The following is a 24005-nucleotide window of genomic DNA, read 5'->3' as shown; positions in this document are numbered from 1 at the left end:
ACACCGGCTCCTTCGGCCAATAAAGCGAGATGAGTGCCGCAACCCCAGAGTCGGTCACGACTGGACCTAATGGTCAGGGGTCCCTTTACCTTTACTTTACATTATGACTGTGTTTAACTTTATACATACTTGTAACGTTAAGACTACAGTTTAGCTTTCTGTAAATCAGCTTTGGGTTTGTGAGGTTCTCCCACCCCGGGCCACAGAGAGGAAATTCAAAGTCTTTGCTTCCATTTTATATACAAACGGTGGCTAGTCTTGTGGTTTAAAAAAGACACCTTCAATCCATGGTTTCTGATTCTGGCTAGTTTTGCCAAACTATAGATAAAGTTATCCACAGTTCCAGGTTCAGACATAACAACAAACTATAGTTTACCGAAAACAGAAGTGAAAGCTTCTCATCTCGTCCAGTTGGAGTAGGAGATGGGAAGGGAGAGTATCAGCCTTCTGAGGGTTGGACATCTGGGGGAAGAATAATTTTTTCAGATGCAAAGGATAGTATTTTCAGTGGTACTACATGTGTACACTCAGTAACTAGTTTCATAGGTAACTAGACTGAGCAAAATAGATAAAGTTGTTTAGACTTCATTATGTGCTAAGACCTGTGAGCATATAACATTGTTTGGATCAATAGAAAGAAGCCTTTGGGAAGGCAAAACTCTCAAATTAATATGATGTTAAAGATGTGCTGGAGGAGGCTGCACACTTAACATTTCTCAGTGCTGAGCCTTTACAGAAATGTATGACTTTTTCATAACTTCCTCTGCCTTGTACTCAACGTGTTCTTTTGATCTCAGACTTGCAGGTTTTGCACCAGGGGTGACTTATTTTATGATCTATACAATTTAACCTCTTGTATTCCCATTTGGTATAAAGTGGATGTATCTTCTAGTGCTTTATGAACTTGCTTTGTAGCACATTTCAAGTCTTCTGAGAGCATGCATTCCCTTACTGAAATGTTACTCTAATTGCAACTAATGGGGGGAATATAATAATAATAATAATAATAATAATAATAATAATAATAATAATTTATTATTTGTACCCCGCCCATCTGGCTGGGTTTCCCCAGCCACTCTGGGCGGCTTCCAACCAAGATGAAAAATACACTAAAATGTCACATATTAAAAACTTCCCTGAACAGATGTCTTCTGAATGTCAGGTAGTTGTTTATCACTTTGACATCTGATGGGAGGGTGTTCCACAGGGCGGGCGCCACTACCGAGAAGGCCCTCTGCCTGGTTCCCTGTAACTTGGCCTCTCGCAGTGAGGGAACCGCCAGAAGGCCCTCGGAGCTGGACCTCAGTGTCCGGGCAGAACGATGGGGGAGGAGATGCTCCTTCAGATATACTGGACTGAGGCCATTTAGGGCTTTAAAGGTCAGCACCAACACTTTGAATTGTGCTCGGAAATGTACTGGGAGCCAATGTAGGTCTTTCAAGACCGGTGTTATATGGTCTCGGCGGCCGCTCCCAGTCACCAGTCTAGCTGCCGCGTTCTGGATTAGTTGTAGTTTCCAGGTCACCTTCAAAGGTAGCCCCACGTAGAGCGCATTGCAGTAGTCCAAGCGGGAGATAACCAGAGCATGCACCACTCTGGCGAGACAGTCTGCAGGCAGATAGGGTCTCAGCCTACATACCAGATGGAGCTGGTAAACAGCTGCCCTGGATACAGATTTGACCTGTGCCTCCATGGACAGCTGTGAGTCCAAAATGACTCCCAGGCTGCGCACCTGTCCTTCAGGGGCACAGTTACCCCATTCAGGACCAGGGAATCCTCCACACCTGCCCACCTCCTGTCCCCCCAAAACAGTACTTCTGTCTTGTCAGGATTCAACCTCAATCTGTTAGCCGCCATCCATCCTCCAACCGCCTCCAGACACTCACACAGGACCTTCACCGCCTTCACTGGTTCTGATTTAAAAGAGAGGTAGAGCTGGGTATCATCCGCATACTGATGAACACCCAGCCCAAACCTCCTGATGATCTCTCCCATTGGCTGCATGTAAATGTTGAAAAGCATGGGGGAGAGGACAGAACCTTGAGGCACCCCACAAGTGAGAGCCCAGGGGTCTGAACACTCATCCCCCACCACCACTTTCTGAACACGGCCCAGGAGGAAGGAGCGGAACCACTGTATGACAGTGCCTCCAGCTCCCAGCCCCTCAAGACGGTCCAGAAGGATGTTATGGTCGACGGTATCAAACGCCGCTGAGAGATCCAGCAGAACTAGGAAACAGCTCTCACCTTTGTCCCTAGCCCGCCACAGATCATCAACCAGTGCGACCAAGGCAGTTTCAGTCCCATGATGAGGCCTGAATCCCGACTGGAAGGGATCCAAATGGTCCGCTTCTTCCAGGCGTGCGTGGAGTTGTTCAGCAACCACTCGCTCAATCACCTTGCCCAAGAATGGAAGATTTGAGACTTTCTGTGCTTTTTTAACAAACCTATCTGTGCTGTGCTGTTTTAACAAACATCTGCTTCATGCATGGAAACAATTCTTATACTTCATATTTATTTTTAATACACTGCCACTTTCTCTTAAACATCAAGGCACACCTGTAACCATGTGTTGGTTCACAAGTGCATCAGGAAATGTTAGTGATAACCAGCTTTTACATGAATGTCATACGTTACCATGTTGCTCCATTTGAATCTAGAAAGCCACATTTCAATGCTGCAAAGTTGAGAGCAAGCTCCTGACTGCTCCAGAATGTTTCCTCAGCCTGGAATGAAAAAGCAGTCTCAAAGTCTGCTGTTTGTAACCGTCTTAATATGTAGTGTAGGAGGTGTTTGGTAGACTTAGAGTTTTCTAGGTGCGAAATTCATTTCAGTGTGCACTGACGGCTACTGAGACAATGAAATATCAATGCCCCCTTTAAAGAACATGTGTTTATAAGTTTAAGAAGTTAGTTTGCTATCAGAGCCCCATGATTCTTGGCTGTGAGTGTGAGATTTGGTGAGGAAGAGGGTTAATGGAACAAGCGGACCCTCAAGAGATTACTTTGATGGCCCTAGTTACAGGTAGGTCTGCGTAGTCTAAACAAAATTTTTAAAATTCCTTCCAGTAGCACCTTAGAGACCAACTAAGTTTGTTATCGCTCAAACTTACCGTATTTTTTGCCCTATAGGGCGCACTTTCCCCCCTCCAAAAATGAAGGTGAAATGTGTGTGCGTCCTATGGGGCAAATGCAGGCTTTCGCTGAAGCCTGGAGAGTGAGAGGGGTCTGTGCGCACCGACCCCTCTCGCTCTCCAGGCTTCAGGAAGCTATCCGCAAGCTTTGGGAACCTGTGAGAGTTCGCACCGGGCTTCCACGGCTTGCGTAGAGCAGCCTGTTATGGGGGCTGGGGAAGCTCCGGCTTCCCCCGCCCCAGCCCCGCGCCTGGGGGGAAAATATTTTTTTTTCTTTATTCCCCCCTCCAAAAAAAACTAGGTGTATCCTATGGGGCGAAAAATGCGGTAGTTGGTCTCTAAGGTGCTACTGGAAGGAATTTTTTTTATTTTGTTGGCCCTGACAGAGTGGTCTATTATGTTAATGAGATGTCTTTCAATGGATGAGTAATTCTGGAAGAAAAGAACCATTTGTAAATCAGTGCTCTGCATTCTCTGCCCTTCCCCTGACTGGGGGTTAATAGGAAAGAATAACCAGTCTTCTCTCCTAGCTGGAGATGGGAAGAGTTTTGCTCTCCAGGAAGAATCCATTGCTATGACTTAAGAACCCCATGTGGAAACCTAATGGAAGTCAAGGAGAGAGGGGAGGTTCTGGTGCATATCCAGAAGTCCTTGCAGTGATGGCAGGAGTGTGTTAAATACAAGGGTTAAGTTCATTTCTCTCAAGCATGCAATTGCTTTTCTAGCCATTTGAGCAAGAGGGGCAAGCAAATCGTAGCAACTACATCCTTATCTGTCCTGCAAATGACTTCAAGGTCACTTTGATGCCTATATCTGTCCCCTTTATGTGTTAGTAGAGGATCAAACAAACTACAGAGAGAGAGAGAGAGAGAAAGAGAGAGAGAGAGAAGAGGAGGAGGAGTTTGGATTTGATATCCCGCTTTATTACATTCTCCTTTCCCTTCCTCCCCCACAACAAACACTCTGTGAGGTGGGACTTCCGGAGGCGGCGCGACCGGTAATGGCTGCCTTCTCCGAGTAAGGAGAAGGGAGCTCCGCTGTAAACGGGTCGTCCGCTACGGCGAAGCGGAGACCCATTCAGGAAAACCACAGGTGGCAGAAGCCTGTGGTCTCGGGACCCGGCGGGCGCCAGAAGCAGCCCCCAAAACGCTGAAGGGACCCCGTAAGGGGCTCCGGATCGCGGAGGGGGTAGCGGCGCTGTGGGTCGTTGCGCAAACAGCGAAGTGAAGCCGCATTGCTGTTGCCGGTCAGCGCTGTCCTTTCTTCCTGCAACTTTTCTGAACTTTGGAAACTACAACCCGTGAGTAAATTTGGACATTGAAAACTTTCTGAAACTTTTGTCAACTTTCTGAAACTTTTTGAGAACTTTATGAAACTTTTAAAACTTTTTTAAAAAGTTGAAATCTGGCTGAAAACGGAGTGAGGATAAGCAGGAAGCCCATCTCCCGCTATACTGAACTTTAAGCAAAGAGCAGGAGGAGTGGAGACAAAAAGTTATGCGTTAACTAAATGCTGGCACCCTGTTAAAGCAGTTTTCTGAGTGAAAGACTTTGAGCTATTGACTTTTGCTGGTCATATTTGGGGTGCACTGATATCCTTCTTCTGTGGCACCAGTGGATTATAAAATAAATAAGAATCTCTGGTGCTGGAGCTGCCTGGATGAGCACCAGTTTGCAACTTTGGATACATTGAATTCAGGTTTTGAAACATTCTGAGTTGGAACTGGATACTTTGAAACTGTTGCAGTCAAGGCACTGTAAGAAACACTGTTTTGCTTTAAGTTTTACTCTGCTAAAAATAATACATTGTGGAGGCGATAGACATGGATTTAAATTTATAAGTTTAACTTGGATTTGATCTTTTCCCTGAAGACGTATTAAGCTCCCTCTAGAGGATTTTGGACTTACAGCAGTGACTTTGTTTTACTTTCCCTTTCCCGGCCTCTGTTTGACTATTGCATCTGGGACTCTGCTTTCTCATGGGAACAACTTGGATTGACCTTGGATTACAGATAACTTTGGAATGAGTGGCGCAAGGAGAAGAGGAAGGACTAAACAAACAACTCTAACTTTATCTGCAGCCTCACAGCGTAGATCTTCTGTGCCGGCCTTGCCTTCCACTTTGCCTCCAGACATAGAGGCGGCCTCCCTAATACAGGCAGGGGAGGGTGAGACAGAGGAGCTGCACCTGGGAGATATGGCTTCAGGGACAAGTAGCTCTGTCTTGGAGAAAATTTTGGAGAAACTGGAGGCTCTGGACAAGAAGGCTGATTTGCATACAGCTAAAATTGAACAGAACACAGAAAGCTTGAATAAGCTGACTGGACAAGTTGCACAGAATGCCCAGTCTATTGGAGAATTAAAGGAGGCTGTAGGTGAAAATCGTAAACTGGCTGAAGATATTAGTCAAAGATTGGAAGAACTTGAGAAAGAAGTAAGACCACTCAGCAAACAAGTTGGAGAACATCAGATTTACTTTTTGATGACAGAACTGCGAAACAGGGAGACCAACTTGAGGATACGGTCAATACCAGAGGTGGAAGAAGATAACTTTATTGAATTTCTAACTAAGGAATTTGCCAAGTTTTGGAAGTTAGAGGAAAAAGACTTTAAAATTGTATCTGCTTTCAGGCTTGGCAGAGTCAGAAGGACAGAGAAGCCCAGAGATTGTTTGATAACACTGAGATCAAAGGAGGAAAGGGACAAGATTTTGGGCCTGCACTACGAAAAGTCACTAGACATTTTGGGCAAGAGAATTGAAATCTACAAGGACATCCCTAAGCAGTTGCTGGACCTTAGATCTAACTACACGGAATTGGCAAGACTGTTGAGAAGCAACGCAATTATCTTCAGGTGGGAGTTTCCACAAGGATTATCCTTTACCTACAGAGGGAGAAAGATCAAAATCAAAACAGTGGAAGATAGAGACAAGTTTTTGGGAGCACACGGAGAAGACCTCCACAAAGGACTTGGATTGCCAGCGCCAGAACTTCCAGGGGAGCCCGCCCCCTCGGATCCTCAAGGACCGGAGAACAAGGTACCACCCCAGAAAGAATAACCAGACCTATCCAGGATGTCTCTGCAGCTTTTGAGTTGGAACATAAATGGCTGTAACAGTCCCGAAAAAAGGTCTAAAATTTTTCATATTTTAAAAAAGGAACAATTGGACATTATATGCTTACAAGAAACACATGTGATTAGGCTCCATAGAAAGGTGTTAATAAATAAAAGGCTTGGTCAAGAATTTATATCATCGGATACAGTTAAAAAGAGAGGTGTAGTGATCTATGCAAAAGAGAGCCTTTCACCAAAATTTCTCTTTAAAGATGAAAGTGGAAGAATCCTCGCAATAGAAGTACAGTATCAAGGAGAAAAAATTTTGATATTAGGAATTTATGCTCCAAATGAAGGAAAATCGGATTTTTATAAGAAGTTGCACGAGATCATGCTGGATTATCTGGATTACAACAACGTCATCATGATGGGGGACATGAACGGGGTCGTATCAACAAATATGGATAAGTCACAGAACCAGAACATTACTAAAGAGGGAAGACTACCTAAGACCTTTTTTGAAATGACTGACAATATGGACTGGGTTGACATCTGGAGAGTTAGAAACCCCCTGGGAAGAGAAGGAACATTCTTTTCTGAAGCTCAACTGACTTGGACACGAATCGACCAAATATGGATAACTAGAAGTCTGGCACCTAAGGTGAGGAAGGTGGAAATCTGCCCCAAAACATGCTCCGACCATAACGCCTTGAGAATGGATATGACATTGATCCCAATCGGCTCCTTTAGATGGAAGATGAATGATGGCCTGTTTAGAGATCAAAGAATTGTAAAGAAGGCCCAAAAAACCTTAAAGGACTATTTTGAGATTAATTTGAACACTACGGTGGAAAAAAGAACTATCTGGGATGCAAGTAAAGCTGTGATGAGAGGGTTCTTGATTCAACAGAATTCCTTAAAGAAAAGACTGCAAAATGAAAAGAAAGATAAAATTCTGGAAAGTATCAAAGAGTTGGAGAAGAAGTTAAGATCTAACCCGAAGTCCCAACCGATTCTGAGAGAAATTAAACTTTATCAGGCGCAATATTCCAAGCTGATAAATCAGGAAATAGAATGGAAGATTAAAACAATGAAACAAAAAACTTTTGAATCGGCAAATAAATGTGGGAAACTGCTAGCTTGGCAGTTGAAAAGGAGACAAAGATTAAATACAGTAACAAACTTAGAGGTTGAAGGAAGGAACATTCAGAACCCGGGAGAGATTAGAAAGTGCTTCCAGAGGTATTTTAAAAAGTTATATACTCAAGGGCCACAAGATGAAATAGAGATTACACAATTTTTGGAGAGAAATGGATTAGCAAAGCTGTCAGAAGAAAATAGAACAATTTTAAATGGCAAAATAACAAGACAAGAGATTGAACAGGCCATCCTGAGTCTGAAACAGGGCAAATCACCAGGGCCAGATGGACTGACCTCTAACTACTATAAGACATTGAAGGATTATTTGATACAACCTTTGTTGGAGGTCAGTAATGAAATAATGGAGGGGAAGAAGGCGCCTGAATCGTGGAAAGAAGCATTTATCACATTGATTCCAAAGTCAGAAACTGAAAAGACACAACTCAAGAATTACCGTCCCATCTCCCTTTTAAATGTGGATTACAAAATATTTGCAGATGTTTTGGCACGAAGATTTAAGAAAGTTTTAAGTGAGATAATCCATAAAGACCAGGCAGGCTTTCTCCCGGGCAGACATATGTTTACTAACACAAGGAACATCATAGACATATTGGAACTTTTACAAACAAACATAAACACTAAAGCAGTTTTAATTTTTATAGATGCGGAGAAAGCCTTTGACAACATTTCTTGGAAATTTATGAAGGGGAATTTAAAAGAAATGGGAGTGGGACGGGGGTTTGAGAACGGGATTGAGGCAATATATTCAGAACAAAAGGCTAAACTGATAGTTAACAATGTGGTTACAGAAGAGTTTAAAATTGAAAAAGGTACACGACAAGGCTGCCCGATTTCCCCATTACTGTTTATTTCGGTTCTGGAAGTGCTCCTGAATATGATTAGGGGGGACCGGTTGGTGGAAGGGATTCAGGTCGGAGCGAAACAATATAAACTTAAAGCTTTTGCAGATGACCTAGTTCTGACATTACAGGAGCCGGAGTCTAGTTTGAAAAGAGTACTACAACTGATTCAAAACTTTGGTCGAGTGGCAGGATTTAAGTTAAATAAGCAAAAAACTAAAGTTTTGGGGAAAAATGTGACAGATATTGAGTTGGAACAGCTTCAGAAAGAGACAGAACTAAATGTGGTTAAAAAAGTTAAATACCTAGGGGTAAACATAACAGCAAAAAATCTGAGTTTATTTAAAGATAATTATGAAAAATGTTGGTCAGAGATTAAGAGAGACTTGGATAGTTGGTCAAGACTAAAACTTTCTTTGTTAGGCCGAATAGCTGCCATCAAGATGAATGTATTGCCAAAAATGTTATTTTTGTTTCAGACACTGCAGATTGTAGACAAGACAGAGTGCTTCCGGAAGTGGCAGAAAGATATTTCTAAATTTGTCTGGCAGGGCAAAAAGCCCAGAATCAAATTTAAAATATTAACAGATGCGAAAGAAAGAGGGGGCTTTGCCCTGCCAGATTTAAAGTTGTATTATGAAGCTGCAGCTTTCTGCTGGTTAAAAGATTGGTTACTTCTTGAAGATACGGATGTCTTGGATTTGGAAGGTTTTAATAATGCGTTTGGATGGCATGCATATTTATGGTATGATAAAGCTAAGATAAATAAGGCCTTCAAGAACCATATTGTCAGAAAATCAGTTTTTAATGTCTGGACAAAATATAAAGACTTACTGGAGAATAAAACTCCGAGGTGGCTGTCACCCCTGGAGGCTAAGGCTCGGAAAAGAGCCAATATGGAGGCCAACTGGCCAAAATATTGGGAGATAATAGAAAAGGATGGTGACAACTGGAAATTGCAGAGTTTAGAAAAGATGAGAGACAAAGTGCGAGACTGGTTACACTATGCTCAGATTAAAGAAGTGTTTAAAAATGACAAAAAGCTAGGATTCCAAGTGGAAAAGTCAAAGTTAGAAACTGAACTGTTAGAACCTAAGACTAAGGTACTTTCAAGAATGTATAACTTGCTGCTGAAATGGAACACACATGACGAAATGGTAAAATCAACAATGATAAAATGGGCGCAGGATATTGGGTATAATATTATGTTTGAAGATTGGGAAAGGTTGTGGACCTCTGGGCTGAACTTCACTGCATGTAATGCGTTGAAGGAAAATGTGATGAAAATGATGTATAGATGGTACATGACCCCTGTTAAACTGGCTAAAATATACCATTCGTCTGATAGCAAATGTTGGAAATGTAAGGAAAATGAAGGAACATTTTTTCACCTCTGGTGGACCTGCCCTAGAGTGAAGGCCTTTTGGGAGAAGATATATAATGAATTAAAAAAGGTGTTTAAATACACCTTTACCAAGAAATCAGAGGCCTTTCTCCTGGGTATTGTCGGCCAGAGTGTGTTAAAAGAGGACAGAACATTCTTTTTGTACGCAACAACAGCAGCAAGAATATTAATTGCCAAGAATTGGAAAACTCAGGAGCTACCCACTGTGGAAGAATGGCAGATGCAACTGATGGACTATATGCAATTAGCCGAGATGACCGGCAGAATTCGAGACCAGGGAGAAGAAAGGATGGAAGAAGACTGGAGGAAATTTAAGATTTATTTACAAAAATATTGTAATTTGGCTGAGTGCTGAATTGGATGCCAGTGCAGACAATTGTCTACCATTAAATTAGATTTAAGGCTGAATTATATGTCAAACCAAATTAAGATTATTAATTAAGATGAGTTAAATGATAATTTGTTTGAAATTAATTTAATAATGATGTAAGTGTATGCGGGAGGTGTGGGGGAGTCCCATGTAACAATTGAGAGATGTTAAATGGATAATGATAAGTGCTTATTTAATATATGCTTTATTTGAAAACTTTAATAAATATATTATAAAAAAAAAAAAACAAACACTCTGTGAGGTGAGCGGGGCTGAGAGACTTCAGAGAAGTGTGACTAGCCCAAGGTCACCCAGCAGCTGCATGTGGAGGAGTGGGGAATCGAACCTGGTTCACCAGATTATGAGTCTACCACTCTTAACCACTACACCACACTGGATTAAAGAGAGCTTTAATCTTCCAGCTACAAAATAAAGATTTCTAACTGTGAAAAAGGCTGCTTCTCCTTGGAAGTCCTGATTAGAACAAATAATCTGATTGGGAGTGATTATGCTTTTTGGAGTGTAAATAAACAAACAGAACACAAGCATGTGCTAATGTGGAAGCCTGGGATCAGCGGTGAGGGGAAACCCCAGAGGCATGCCTGGGAAGGGCTCCCTTGACCCCTTGACAAGTAGCCTCAGAGTATCTCTTTCCCCCTTTTTGGTGGTTTGGCCAATGTTTGTTGAATGAGGAGGTGGGGGTGGGCGAGGAAAAGGAAAGTGCAAGCAGGGTGGTGAGCAGGGGGAGCATTAAAACCATTAAGTCCAGGTTCTGAAAGCACTTAGCTGCACTACGGGCAGATTCAACAGAAATATTTACTTACAAAAAAATAAAAGTGGTTGTAAGAAGACATCTAAGTGGTTTACAAAAATATAAAATGATTTTCTAAAATAAAATTATTGATAAAAATCACAGCCAAATCAGGCATGTAAAAAGTTTAAAGGGTGATTAAAATCAACAGTAGCAAAAAAAGAAATAGTTTATTTTTATAAAAATAAAATCAAACGAAGTGCATGCTGTATACAGGATTTTTACTTTTAAAATCAAAATCCTTTGGTATTTTGGGATTAAAGAAAAATTAGAACAAGACCCTGCACAGATCTCTAACTATTTATTCTTGTTTGTAATCCTTCCCATTTAATCCTCTAAGATTTACATAATATAAGAATAGAGATGGCAAAGCTATAAATGCTGTGATGCATTCAGTCATCATGAGAGTTTACAAGTTCATTGTGGGATAAACAGACCCGTAAATTCTTTGAACTTAGTAGCGTATTTGACCACAGAACATCTTGTTTCAGGAGGATTCAGACTCTTGATTGGTAGAAGTTTTATATGACAGCATCCATATAATAGTCACTGGGTGGGATGGCGGGGGGGTTAAAACTTTTGCTACCATCTTCCTGTTTTGCCTTGCTACTGCTCCCCTCTGAAGGGAAAGGAGAGATGGCCGACAATCACTGGAGGAGGATGCTGGACCCCCTCTGCTGTTTTGTTGCAACTGATCTGACACAAGATGGGGAGGTTTAAAGTGGGGGTGGGGGGATAGTTGTGTTAGGATTTTTATCCACCTGTGCTGCTCCAGCTGTAGCACTATGTTTTGTGTATATCATTTGAGTGTCTGAGAGAGCATAAGACAGGAAGTCTCAGTACTGTTGGAAGTTGGTTTCACTTCTGTTTGTGATGCTGTTCTGTGCTGGTGCTCAAAGAGTACAGATATGCTGATGAATTCTCTGTATATTTGTTGTTGTTTAGTCGTTTAGTCATGTCCGACTCTTCGTGACCCCATGGACCAGAGCACGCCAGGCACTCCTGTCTTCCACTGCCACAGTTTGGTCAAACTCATTCTGGTAGCTTCGAGAACACTGTCCCACCATCTCGTCCTCTGTCGTCCCCTTCTCCTTGTCCCCTCCATCTTTCCCAACATCAGGGTCTTTTCCAGGGAGTCTTCTCTTCTCATGAGGTGGCCAAAGTATTGGAGCCTCAGCTTCAGGATCTGTCCTTCCAGTGAGCACTCAGGGCTGATTTCCTTCAGAATGGAGAGGTTTGATCTTCTTGCAGTCCATGGGGCTCTCAAGAGTCTCCTCCAGCACCATAATTCAAAAGCATCAATTCTTCGGCGGTCAGCCTTCTTTATGGTCCAGCTCTCACTTCCATATATCACTACTGGGAAAACCATAGCTTTAACTATACAGACCTTTGTTGGCAAGGTGATGTCTCTGCTTTAGTTTTAGAACTACGATTGACTCTTTCTTCTGCAATGATATGTCAGAAGACGAGTGTGTTCTTCTCAGAAGAGAGGGGTCGCTTATCACTGGTCTCTCTGGACTGATGGAGATTTATAGCCAGGGAGGACCACCGGAGAGACGCCCCCATGACTTGGGAAGTTGGTGGCCTTCCCGGGCGTGTTTCCAACAAATTGTTTATCTACTATTTAGTGGGAGGAGTGTATGGGGTGTTAGGGGAGGGATGGTACTTCTGGTGGGGGACATGTCATGCTCCTTCTGATGTAGCTTGTCCACCTTTGGTCCTCACCCTCCACTCAGCTCTCCCCTATGGCTCCCAGAACCTGTCAGCATGTGACAGCAGCCACACCTTGGGAATGGCTTTGACTGGCTGGCTAAACCAGATGAGAGTGGCCGATGGGTCTCAAACCCTCGGTGAGTTAGGGACTTCCCCCAAACATGAAGACAAGATTCAGCAGATTGAGTGGACACGACCAGTAGTGGGTCCAACAGCCATGAAGGCGGTTTCTGCATGTGATGTAAAGGGATGTGGGGGCAGGTGGGGCTCGCCAACCTGGTAAGGTAGCCCATCTAGGAGAAGCTTGCCAAAAACAACAAGATGTATGAATCTGCTACTCAGTCCTTCTTCTTAATTTTCATTAAGCAGCACTTTTACATGGGCTGAAACTGGCTCTGCCTTGAGCTAGCATTTATTAAGTTAGTTTTAAACTATGTTAGGTTTTTGCTTTGTGTTTTTTGAAGTCAAACATTTAAGCAATGGGACTCAACATATCTCTGTGAGGTGGAATTTTGTGACCCTAAAGTGGCAGCTCATTAGCTTTATACATTTGGATTTTATGCACTCTTTGTCAAGCTATCTTTTAAAGACAATTTAGAAGCTGCATCTTTGTCAACTGTGGTAGCTTATTTCTTGATGAGGGCGAGTTGCTGAAAACACGTCAGTCTTGTTTGCAGGTGTACCTGTTGACTAGTAGCTTCCAGGACCAAATCAAAGTGCTGGTGATTACTATCTGGAGTTCTGAGTTTTGTGTACCTAAAGCAGGTGTGGGTCTAAGACATTTTGGTACCTGAGATGAACCACCAAATGGCACCACCAGGAAGGAAGATTTGGAACAAGGGAGGAGGGAATCAAATCAACCTTATCCTACAATTGATGTGGGAATCAAAGGCTGTTGTGGAAGGGGGAAGGGTTGTAGCATGCTCTTAATCATGCCAAGTGGGTACAGAGCCCAGGAGACCCTAGAGGGCAGCTCCTTACGTTTCCTCCTTAGGTGTGGGAGGAGAGGAGACAAGGAGCACCTTGTTTTTCCAGGAAGTCACTATAGATGTGAAATCAGGGGTAGGGTGCAGATCCGACCTCCAATGAGTATACCACAGCCACCACTTGCTGCAGCAGAAAGTGATGCCTTCCTTGCATGCCAGATCTGCTGCCCCTATGGATCCTGCCACCCGAGGCAGTGGCCTCATCTTGCCTCACAGGGGGGGTCGTCCCTGGGATGGGGACCCTTCAGCCCGCAGGTCTAAATGGGCCTGCTAGGTCTCCCCATTTCGTCTGCCATTTCAGCCACATGGTCTGCCATTTCAGCCACATTTCTGCCCTACACCTGCAAACCCTCCAACATTTCTCTGATGAAAATAGGGATATCTTATTTAATAATAATAATAATAATAATAATAATAATAATAATAATAACAACAACAACAACAACTTTAATTATTTATACCCCACTCATCTAGAAGACATCTGAAGGCAGCCCTGTTTAGGGAAGTTTTTAATGTGTGACATTAATGTGTGACTGAGCACAGCTTCTGAAGATTTGACAAAGTTCAGGACCATGTAGTGAAAAAAATTGTTACCCCCAGCTGCCAAACTTGGCCTGGGAGGGGTGTAGAAGGCAGCCACCAGGCCCACCAGGCTTGAAAGTTTTTCCACCCCTGGCATAAGAGAAACCCTCCCACGTGATTTAGATCTGTCAGACAGGCTTCACTCTTTTATGACAGGGAGATTTGTGAACCTGGGGTACCTTAACTCATTTTTAAACATTTATCATGCACAAAGTACACATGGCTTGGATTATTGTTTTAATTTCCCCAGAAAGGTCAAAGCAACGAAATTGAAATTTTAGTAGCTGTAACGAGGCTTGCGTATCTGCTATGATTAATCTAGGTCATTAAGGCACAATATGCATTTGATATATGTGGTAATGCTTTCAAAGGTGTTGATATACTATTGCTGTAATTTTTCAGGAACGTTGTGCTTAAGTCCCTTCAGCCTCCCATGAACACTTGGAAACATTTCAATTGATTACTTTTGTGATTTTGCTGTAAGTGAAGAGAAAGAAGCATCACTTTGAGCTCTAAATGTGGACGTTGGTCTGAAAGCTTTTGTGTGTAACATTGGCATCTGTTGTCCTGAAGGTGACTCAGACAGCCTGTTTACGATTTGCTCACTGGCCCTATTCACATCACTGCATAAGACAAATCTCCTTGAAAATGTATTATCCCTTAAGTGAATAGATTTTAAACTAGTTTAAGTGTCCCGACTTTCCCTCAAGGACCCTGGGCAATTATAGTTCTATAGTTGCTAAGAATTCTCTGCATGAGATTCTGTCCAATTTGGCAGTCTGGAGACAAGCTGGGCTGCAGTGCAAGTAGACAAAGGTGGGCAGTCTGAGAGGAGCCCATCCAAACTAAGAAGCTTACAGGACCAACCAATGTCACTGGTTTCTTGTATCACCTGGCCCCTGCTGGTATCTGCAGGTACAATCCCCTGTCCATCCATCGTGGTGGCACTGAAATACATTAGAAGCAGGCCAGCCAGCCTGCCTATCCTCTAGCAAGCGACTTACCATGGTGGGGATACCAAGTAAAGCTCCCTGATTCAAGATTTGCAGATTCCAAAAACCTATGGTAGGACGGCACATTCCCTGCAATGAAATATAGCTCACAAGCAAAATGCTTGCTGATTATTATTACTATTATTATCAGTAAAGGTAAAGGGACCTGACCCCTGACCATTAGGTCCAGTCATGGCCAACTCTGGGGTTGCGGCGTTCATCTCGTTTATTGGCCAAGGGAGCTGGCGTTTGTCTGCAGACAGCTTCTGGGTCATGTGGCCAGCATGACTAAGGCGCTTCTGGCGAACCAGAGCAGCACACGGAAACACTGTTTACCTTCCCGCCGGAGCAGTACCTATTTATCTACTTGCACTTTGAGGCGCTTTCAAACTGCTAGGTTGGCAGGAGCAGGGACTGAGCAACGGAAGCTCACCCTGTCGCAGGGATTTGAACCGCCAACCTTCTGATCGGGAAGTCCTAGGCTGTGGTTTAACCCACAGCACCACCCGTGTCCCATTATTATCAGTAGTGTTTCATTTTAAAAAATCACTCAAAAGTAAAGGCTAGAGATTTTAGTCATGCTTTCTAGAAAGCAATGTTGGGATGGTATCTTTTGAGTTCTGTAATGCAGATGTAAGGTCTGTATGGCTTTGAGATATCAGACAGTGGTTTGGGGGGTCGTGTCCCCAGTTCCAGTTTTGTTGGGAACTACAGTGGTACCTCAGGTTATAGACGCTTCAGGTTACAGACTCCACTAGCCCAGAAATAGTACCTCGGTTTAAGAACTTTGCTTCAGGGTGGGAACAGAAGTCGTGCGGCAGCAGTGGCGCGGCAGCAGCGGGAGGCCCCATTAGCTAAAGTGAGCGTGAGGGACTTCCGGAGGCGGCGCCATCGGCAATGGCAGATTCCCTCTAACTTCGAGGGAGTAACTCCATGGAAATTGCCGCTACGGCGAAGCGGGGACCCCCTTGAAAATCACAGGCGGGAGAAGCCTGTGACCGTGGGACTCGGCGGGCACCCTTAGCGCCCCCCTATTTGCGAGGGAACCCCGCAAGGGACTCCGGAGCGTAACGGGGAGTTTGGCGCGGTGCTGAGAGCCAACTGCTTTTTCCGTGGAGTGAAGCCGCACAGCTGTTGCCGGAGAGTGCTGACCTTTTTCCTGTGACAATTCGGCTAACAAACAACTACCCGTGAGTAGGTTAAGTTTAAAGATCATGGAATACAAGAGGGAAAAAAAGGATTAATTTGGCACTGAAGCGGGAAGGCGTAAACAGGAAGTCCGCCTTCCGTTTTCTGTATATAGATCAAAGCAAAGACTCTTTAAGCTAAGACCTGGAGAGCTGTGTTTAAAAGGACTTAAATCCTAACATCAGACTAAAAGAATTTCCCCCCTGAATTGCAGGAGAGGGGAGAGAAGAGGAGAAAGTATTTTTTGCCTGCAAAAAAAGAGGAGAGTAAAGGGAATAAAGACCACCACTTAATCCTTGGGAACGGACTGCCAGGATTAATAAAACCGCAGTATTGAGAGACGCACTGTTTATGGACAATGTTACTTTTTGACAGTTAACTCTGCAAGGGAGATACTTTTGTTCTGAAGGGCTTCTTTGGACTTGAAACTGTTGCTTATTTTGTTGAAGGGGGACTCTGGAAAATTGGGAAAGACATTATATTGTTACTATTGACTGTTACTGTGTCCCCCTAGAGGAACACTGAAATTGTTATAACTAGTTGGGGAATTTTCCATTGCTAACTGGCCAGGGAAATTTCCACTGCAAAACAAGCTACGAGCCGTGGGACTGACCTTGATCCTCAGATAAAGTGTTATGGCAGACTTGCCTCAGGAAAAGACAACAAGATCGGGTAAGGTTAGACTGACGCAGACCAGCATACCGCAGCAGCGCAGAGCATCCGCATCCGGCCCCCCTGTACCACAAGGAAAAGACCCTGCACAAACTGCAGCACAAACTGCAACACAAGGAAAGGATCCTGTACAAGTTGGGCCTAAAGGAATGGCATCTGAAGAGAGTTTTACTTCAGTATTAAGCAAAATTTATGAAACCTTGGAAAAATTAAGTAATCAAGTTACTGAACAAACAACTAAAATCGACCAAAACACTACCAGCATTAATAGTTTGGGGCAAAAGGTGAACTCAAACACAGAATCCATTGAAAGACTGCTGCAAAAATCTACTTTGAACCAAAAGGCAGCTGAGGAAGCACAGGAAAAAGCTTCGGCTGTGGAGGAAAAGATTACACCGATATGTAAACAACTTGAGGGCCACCGGACGCTTCTGTCTATGATTGAGCTTAAGGAAAAACAGATTAATTTGAGGATCAGGGCAGTACCTGAACTTGAAAAAGACAGTTTAAGTGACTTTCTTACGCAGGAATTTGCAGACTTTTGGAACCTGGATGCTAAGCAAGATTTTAAGATAGTAAGTGCCTTTAGACTCGGAAGAGGAGGGAGAAAAAACAGGGTGAGAGACTGTTTGATTACCCTCCGTACAAAAGAAGAGAGAGACAAAATATTGAATCTACATTTCCAGCAGACTTTGGAGATACAAGAATCAAGAGTAGAGATCTTCAAGGATATTCCGAAACATTTATTGGATCTTAGGGCTAACTACGGAGATCTGGTGGCCCTGCTGAGAAGAAACAGAATTGTTTTCAGGTGGGAGTTTCCCCAAGGCCTTTCTTTTACCTATAAAAGGAAAAAAACCAAAATAAGATCAGTGGAAGACAAAGAAAATTTTTTGAGAGACCACGAAGAAGATCTACAAAAAGAAGCCGAAGAAGAAGAAGAGCCAAGAGCATTAAAACCAGGATTACTAGACTTAGTATCACTACCTTTGGGATTGGATAAACCAGAGAAAGAGACACCACCGACAGAAGAAGAACAAGTACTTGGAGCAGTTGGAGGAAAAGCAAAATAACCACACCATGTCTCTGCAACTACTAAGTTGGAATATTCACGGTTTTAATTCCCCGGAGAAAAGGAAAAAGGTTTTTCACTTATTGAAAAAGGAACAACTGGACTTGATTTGTCTACAGGAAACTCATGTGATAAGGCTCCATAGGAAAGTACTGATTAATAAAAGATTGGGCCAAGAGTTTATTTCGTCAGACAAAGTTAAAAAGAGAGGAGTTGTAATCTATGCAAAAGAGAGCCTATCACCGAAATTTATTTTTAAAGATGACCAAGGAAGATTTGTGGCAATTGAAATACAAATTCAAGGAGAGAAATTCTTGATAGTAGGAGTTTATGCACCAAATGAGGGGAAATCTGAATTTTTTAAGAAGTTACATGAGACATTGTTGGACTACATGGAGTATAACATCATCATGATGGGAGATATGAACGGAGTGGTGTCCACAAATATGGATAAGTCACAAAGACAGGTAATTACCAAAGATGGCAGACTACCAAAAACTTTTTTTGACATGATTGACAACATGGACTTAATTGATACTTGGAGAACTAAGAACCCCTTGGGTAGAGAGGGAACTTTCTTCTCTGAAGCCAAAATGACATGGACAAGAATTGACCAAATTTGGATAACTAGAGGATTGGCTATTAAAATTCGAAAAGCAGAAATTTGCCCTAAAACTTGCTCCGACCATAATGCAGTGAGAATGGAGATGAAATTAACACCAATTGGTTCCTTTAGATGGAGGATGAATGACACCCTGTTTAGAGACGCAGAAGTTACTAAGAAGGCCCAAAAAACTTTGAAAGACTACTTTGAGATAAACTTGAATACTACGGTTGAAAAAAGAGTAATCTGGGACGCAAGTAAAGCGGTTATGAGAGGGTTTCTGATTCAACAGAATGCAATAAAGAAGAGAACTCAAAATGAGAAAAAAGATAAAATTTTGGAGAAAATAAAAGGAGAGAAGAAATTAAGAGCGAAACTAAAGTCGCAAGAGATTCTGAGAGAAATAAAGTTGTATCAAGTACAATATATGAAAATGATAAATCAGGAAATAGAATGGAAAATCAAGCAGATGAGACAAAAGACATTTGAATCGGCTAATAAATGTGGGAAACTGCTAGCTTGGCAGATGAAAAAAAGACAAAAACTTAATACTATTAAAAACTTGGAAGTGGAAGGAAAGAATATACAGAATCCAGTGGAGATTAGAAAGTGCTCCCAGAGATATTTCAAACAACTATATACACAAGGGCCACAGAAAGAGACTGACATAGATCAGTTTTTAAGAACAAATGGATTACAAAAAATCTCTCAAGAAAATAAGTTAATGCTTAATTATAAAATAACAGAACAGGAGGTGGAAGGTGCCATCCAGAATATGCAGTTGGGCAAATCTCCAGGGCCGGACGGTTTAACCTCAAAATATTATAAATCTCTGAAAGATTGGCTAATTCAACCACTAAAGGAGGTTTGTAATGAAATTTTGGAGGGGAAAAAAGCGCCAGAGTCGTGGAAGGAAGCTTATATTACACTCATACCAAAAACTGAGTCTGAAAAAACACAACTTAAGAACTACCGCCCCATATCCCTACTCAACGTGGATTATAAAATTTTTGCAGATATTTTGGCTAAAAGATTAAAAAATGTACTAGTTGAGGAGATACACAAAGACCAAGCTGGCTTTCTCCCGGGTAGACACTTGTCTGATAACATGAGAAACATAATTAACATTTTAGAGAAACTGCAAGTGAACATTAATACTAAAGCAGTTTTGATATTTGTTGATGCAGAGAAAGCTTTTGATAATATTTCTTGGAGTTTTATGAAGAAAAATCTTCAGGGGATGGGGGTTGGTCAAGGTTTCGAAAACGGTATAGGTGCAATTTATTCAGAACAAAAGGCGAAATTGATAGTTAACAACGTGGTGACAGAAGAATTTAAGATGGAGAAAGGGACACGGCAAGGCTGCCCAATTTCCCCATTGTTTTTCATTTCGGTCCTGGAGGTTTTGCTAAACATGATTAGAAGGGACCATCTGATTAAAAGTATTCAGGTCGGAGCTAAACAGTACAAACTTAAAGCATTTGCAGATGACTTAGTATTGACATTACAGGAGCCAGAATCTAGTACTAAAAGAGTATTAGAATTGATTCAGGAATTTGGTCAAGTGGCAGGATTTAAATTGAACAAGTTAAAGACTAAGGTTCTTGAAAAAATTTTAACACCGATTGAGGTTTCAGAAGGAGACGGGTTTAACACTGGTAAAGAAAGTAAAATACCTGGGGGTTAACATGACCGCTAAAAACTTAAATTTATTTAAAGATAACTACGAGAAATGTTGGTTAGAAGTGAAAAGGGATCTTGAAATATGGTCAAATTTGAAGCTTTCCTTGTTTGGTCGAATTGCCGTTATAAAGATGAATGTATTGCCAAGAATGTTATTTTTATTTCAATCATTGCAAATTTTGGACAAAATGGACTGTTTCAAGAAGTGGCAGAGAGATATTTCTAGATTTGTCTGGCAGGACAAGAAGCCCAGAATAAAATTTAAAATATAAACTGATGCAAAGGATAGAGGTGGATTTGCCCTGCCAGACCTTAAACTTTATTATGAATCAGCAGCATTTTGCTGGTTGAAAGAATGGCTGCTTCTTGAGATTTAGAAGGTTTCAATAATGTTTTTGGGTGGCATGCATATCTGTGGTATGACAAGGTTAAAGCACACAAAGCATTTAAAAACCATATTGTCAGAAGAGCATTGTTTAATGTCTGGACAAGATATAAAGATTTACTTGAAAATAAAACCCCAAGGTGGCTATCACCGATGGAAGCGAAGGCTCAGAAAAAGCTCAATATGGAGGCCAAATGGCCAAAATATTGGGAGATTTTGGAACAGGAGGGTGACAAACTGAAATTGCAGAGTTTTGAGAAACTAAAAGATAAAGTGCGAGATTGGCTTCATTATTATCAAATAAGGGAGGTCTACAACTTGGACAAAAAAACTGGTTTCCAGGTGGAAAAATCAAAATTGGAAACAGAACTGTTAGATCCCAAAACTAAGATATTATCAAGAATGTATAACTTGCTGTTGAGATGGAACACTCAGGATGAAACGGTTAAATCTGCTATGATAAAATGGGCACAAGATGTTGGACATAACATAATGTTTGCTGACTGGGAACAGTTGTGGACCACAGGTATGAAATTCACGGCATGTAATGCCTTAAGAGAGAATATTATGAAAATGATATACTGGTGGTACATGACAACAGTCAAGCTTGCAAAAATATATCATTTGCCCGATAATAAGTGTTGGAAATGTAAAGAAAATGAAGGTACATTCTTTCACCTTTGGTGGACGTGCCCAAGGATTAAGGCTTTCTGGGAGATGATCTATAATGAAATGAAAAAGGTATTTAAATATACCTTCCTGAAGAAACCAGAGGCCTTTCTCCTGGGCATGGTCGGCCAATTGGTGCCAAAGAGGGACAGAACTTTCTTTATGTATGCAACAACAGCAGCAAGAATTCTCATCGCAAAGTATTGGAAGACACAAGATCTACCCACCTTGGAAGAATGGCAGATGAAAGTGATAGACTATATGGAACTGGCGGAAATGACTGGCAGAATCCGAGACCAGGGAGAAGAGTTGGTGGAAGAAGATTGGAAGAAGTTTAAAGACTATTTGCAGAAACATTGTAAAATTAATGAATGCTGAAATGATGCTGGATTGAAATGAAGTGGCTTTAGCAATAAGGTTAAAAAGAATATGTAAAAATGGACTGATAATTAGATGAAAATATAAAGTTATAATATGTTAAGACATAGAATTAAGATAAAAACAAAGAGGGAAAGGATTTGCTGAATTAGCTATGTGAATTGGAATACAAAAAAGGGAGGTGTGAGGAGGTCAGGAAACAAGTAATTGAAATATAAGATATGAAAAGATCGATCTGTTTTTAATTGTTTTTTATTTTTTCATGTATTTTGTATTTTTCTTTGTCTTTTTATTTTTTTATTTTTCTTTTCTTATTCTGTAACTTTCTTTTGTCTGTAAAATTTCAATAAATATCTTTAAATAAAATAAATAAATAAATAAAGTGAGCTTGAGGTTAAGAACAGTTTCAGGTTAAGAACGGACCTCTGGAACGAATTAAGTTCTTAACCCGAGGTACCACTGTACAAGACTGCTCTACTTACCATGGGAGCCACTCGCTTGAATTCCAGATTTCTGATTGTGCTCAACTGCTCTCCCCAATTTGGGTGCATACACAGTCATGGCAAACGGTTGCCGCAATCCACCTATGGCCCAGGTTGGTTCTTCAAGGATATTTGCAGTTTATAGAGAAGCTTGCATTTGTTTCCAGAAAAGGAAAATGTAAGAGTTAATCATCAATCTCTTGACCATTCGCAACTTTGGTGCAAAGCTTCCCAGTCCCTCGATGTTCAATGCAAGTCCACATATTAGTTAGCGTCTGTTACCCGTTACCCAGGCAACTGAATATCCAAACAATGCTCCGGTATCGGCGATGCTGGCATAAGAGAGAGGAAGGGGAGGGGGGAATATTCCCAGGCGTGCTGCTATCACTTCAAGACGCGTCATATTCTGCCAGGGACGTTTGCTGGATGACCACTCCGGCCCCAGGGCAATCGGTACTTTGCTGCATGCATGGCTGTTGTTGGTGTGTCAGAGTGATAATGAGCAAATGGATAATCCTGACAGGCTGGACTTTATCCGGCTGCCACTTCTGGCCTCGGTTAGTGTAGACCGAACACATTCACACTCTCTGTCAGTCAGTCACCCGGTCTCCCTCTCTCTTTCCCCCCCTTTCCCTTGCTGTAGATTTCTTAATGTAGTTTAATGGCTTTACAAAGAGAGCCAGGCAGACGAGTTCTTCCCTCCGTGGCTGAGCCAGACCATGACCTAGCTCGCCATGAACCTAGAAGGGCTTGAAATGATAGCCGTCTTGGTCATGATTGTGCTCTTTGTTAAGGTGTTGGAACAGTTTGGGCTGATTGACTCGGGCATAGAAGGTAAGAGAGTGGCTTCTCATTGTTTTCTGTTTCTCTAAGTGGCGGTTCTTGAGCAGTGTTATGAAGGGCACCTGTTAATGAGACGTTTTAAGATGCTACTTTCAGGGCAGCACACACAGCAGGAGTATTTCAGGGTAGATACTAGAACTGGAAGCTTCCCCCCTCCCCATCACTGGGTTCTTGCAGCTGAACTGTGACAGTCACTGCAAATATTCCCAAGTGCTTTAGGAGAATTGGGGGGGGGGGGAGAGAGAAAACTTTGGCTAATGTTTCTGATAACGGTATTAGCCATGCTTCGTTGAATTTGTATGAACAGGCTGGCAAAAAAAGGAAAAGATTTTCAAACAATCACCTCCAAAATGTGCTCTGGCAGGTCAAAAGTTGGATGACAGTGAGGGTTGTGGCAACTATATATTCGTAATTGCTTTGCTCGAAATATGCTGTACGGTAAACATTCAAAACATTTAAACTTTGTTTGAGGAAAGTTAATTTGTCTTCGGCCAAGGAGAGTTGTGCTGCTTCACATTTTAATTGTCAAGTGCTTTATTTATTGCAGTCTCATCCAACTCAGTATATTCTGGATATAGCACATATGACAGATAAAATGAATTGTGTGGATTTTTAGTTTCTGTATAGTTTTTTTCCTGTTGTAACACAAGTCGATAAAACAGTTGATCTTTTTGTTTTGTTCAGCACATCATCTGCATATTTAGTGTAGTCTGGAAACTGCTTCTCTACATGGAAAGTAACACAAAGGTATTGTTTTCTCTAGTTTTTCAAGGCACCAAGCTGAAATGCCCTGGTGTGTTTTCAACATATTCCGTAATCTTGCATTATAGGCTATATGTGCACTTGACACCAGAAACTTATTCTGTGAGTAGATTAAGGTTTTACAGTCTAACCGGTAAAAGCAAAACCAGCAAGATGTAAGTTTGCTGCTCTGGCACAGCTTAAAGTAATTCTGTTTATATAACCCTTTAAAGAAATGTTGTCT

General features: G+C 41.9%; 1 protein-coding gene across 11 annotated transcripts in view; it reads left to right on the top strand.

The window, feature by feature from the left end:
* KCNIP4 (potassium voltage-gated channel interacting protein 4) overlaps window positions 1-24005 on the top strand; it is a 420252-nt gene that overhangs the window by 208315 nt on the left and 187932 nt on the right. The window contains exon 1 of one of the 11 annotated variants that reach the window (XM_083630788.1): window positions 22489-22623. The exons of 7 other annotated variants lie outside the window; for them this stretch is intronic. Coding sequence is in view for 1 of the 4 variants with exons in the window: in XM_083630793.1 (XP_083486919.1) it covers window positions 22912-23011 (100 nt within the window). In the remaining 3 variants the exon portion in view is untranslated. Of the gene's footprint in view, window positions 1-22488; window positions 22735-22760; window positions 23012-24005 lie in introns of those variants that run through there. 3 more of the 11 variants (XM_083630784.1, XM_083630786.1, XM_083630793.1) reach the window with 3 other exon arrangements.

Source organism: Podarcis filfolensis (assembly GCF_964270895.1).
Source record: "Podarcis filfolensis genome assembly, chromosome: 9".
NCBI lineage: Eukaryota > Metazoa > Chordata > Lepidosauria > Squamata > Lacertidae > Podarcis > Podarcis filfolensis.
This window is presented reverse-complemented; position numbering and strand designations above follow the sequence as displayed.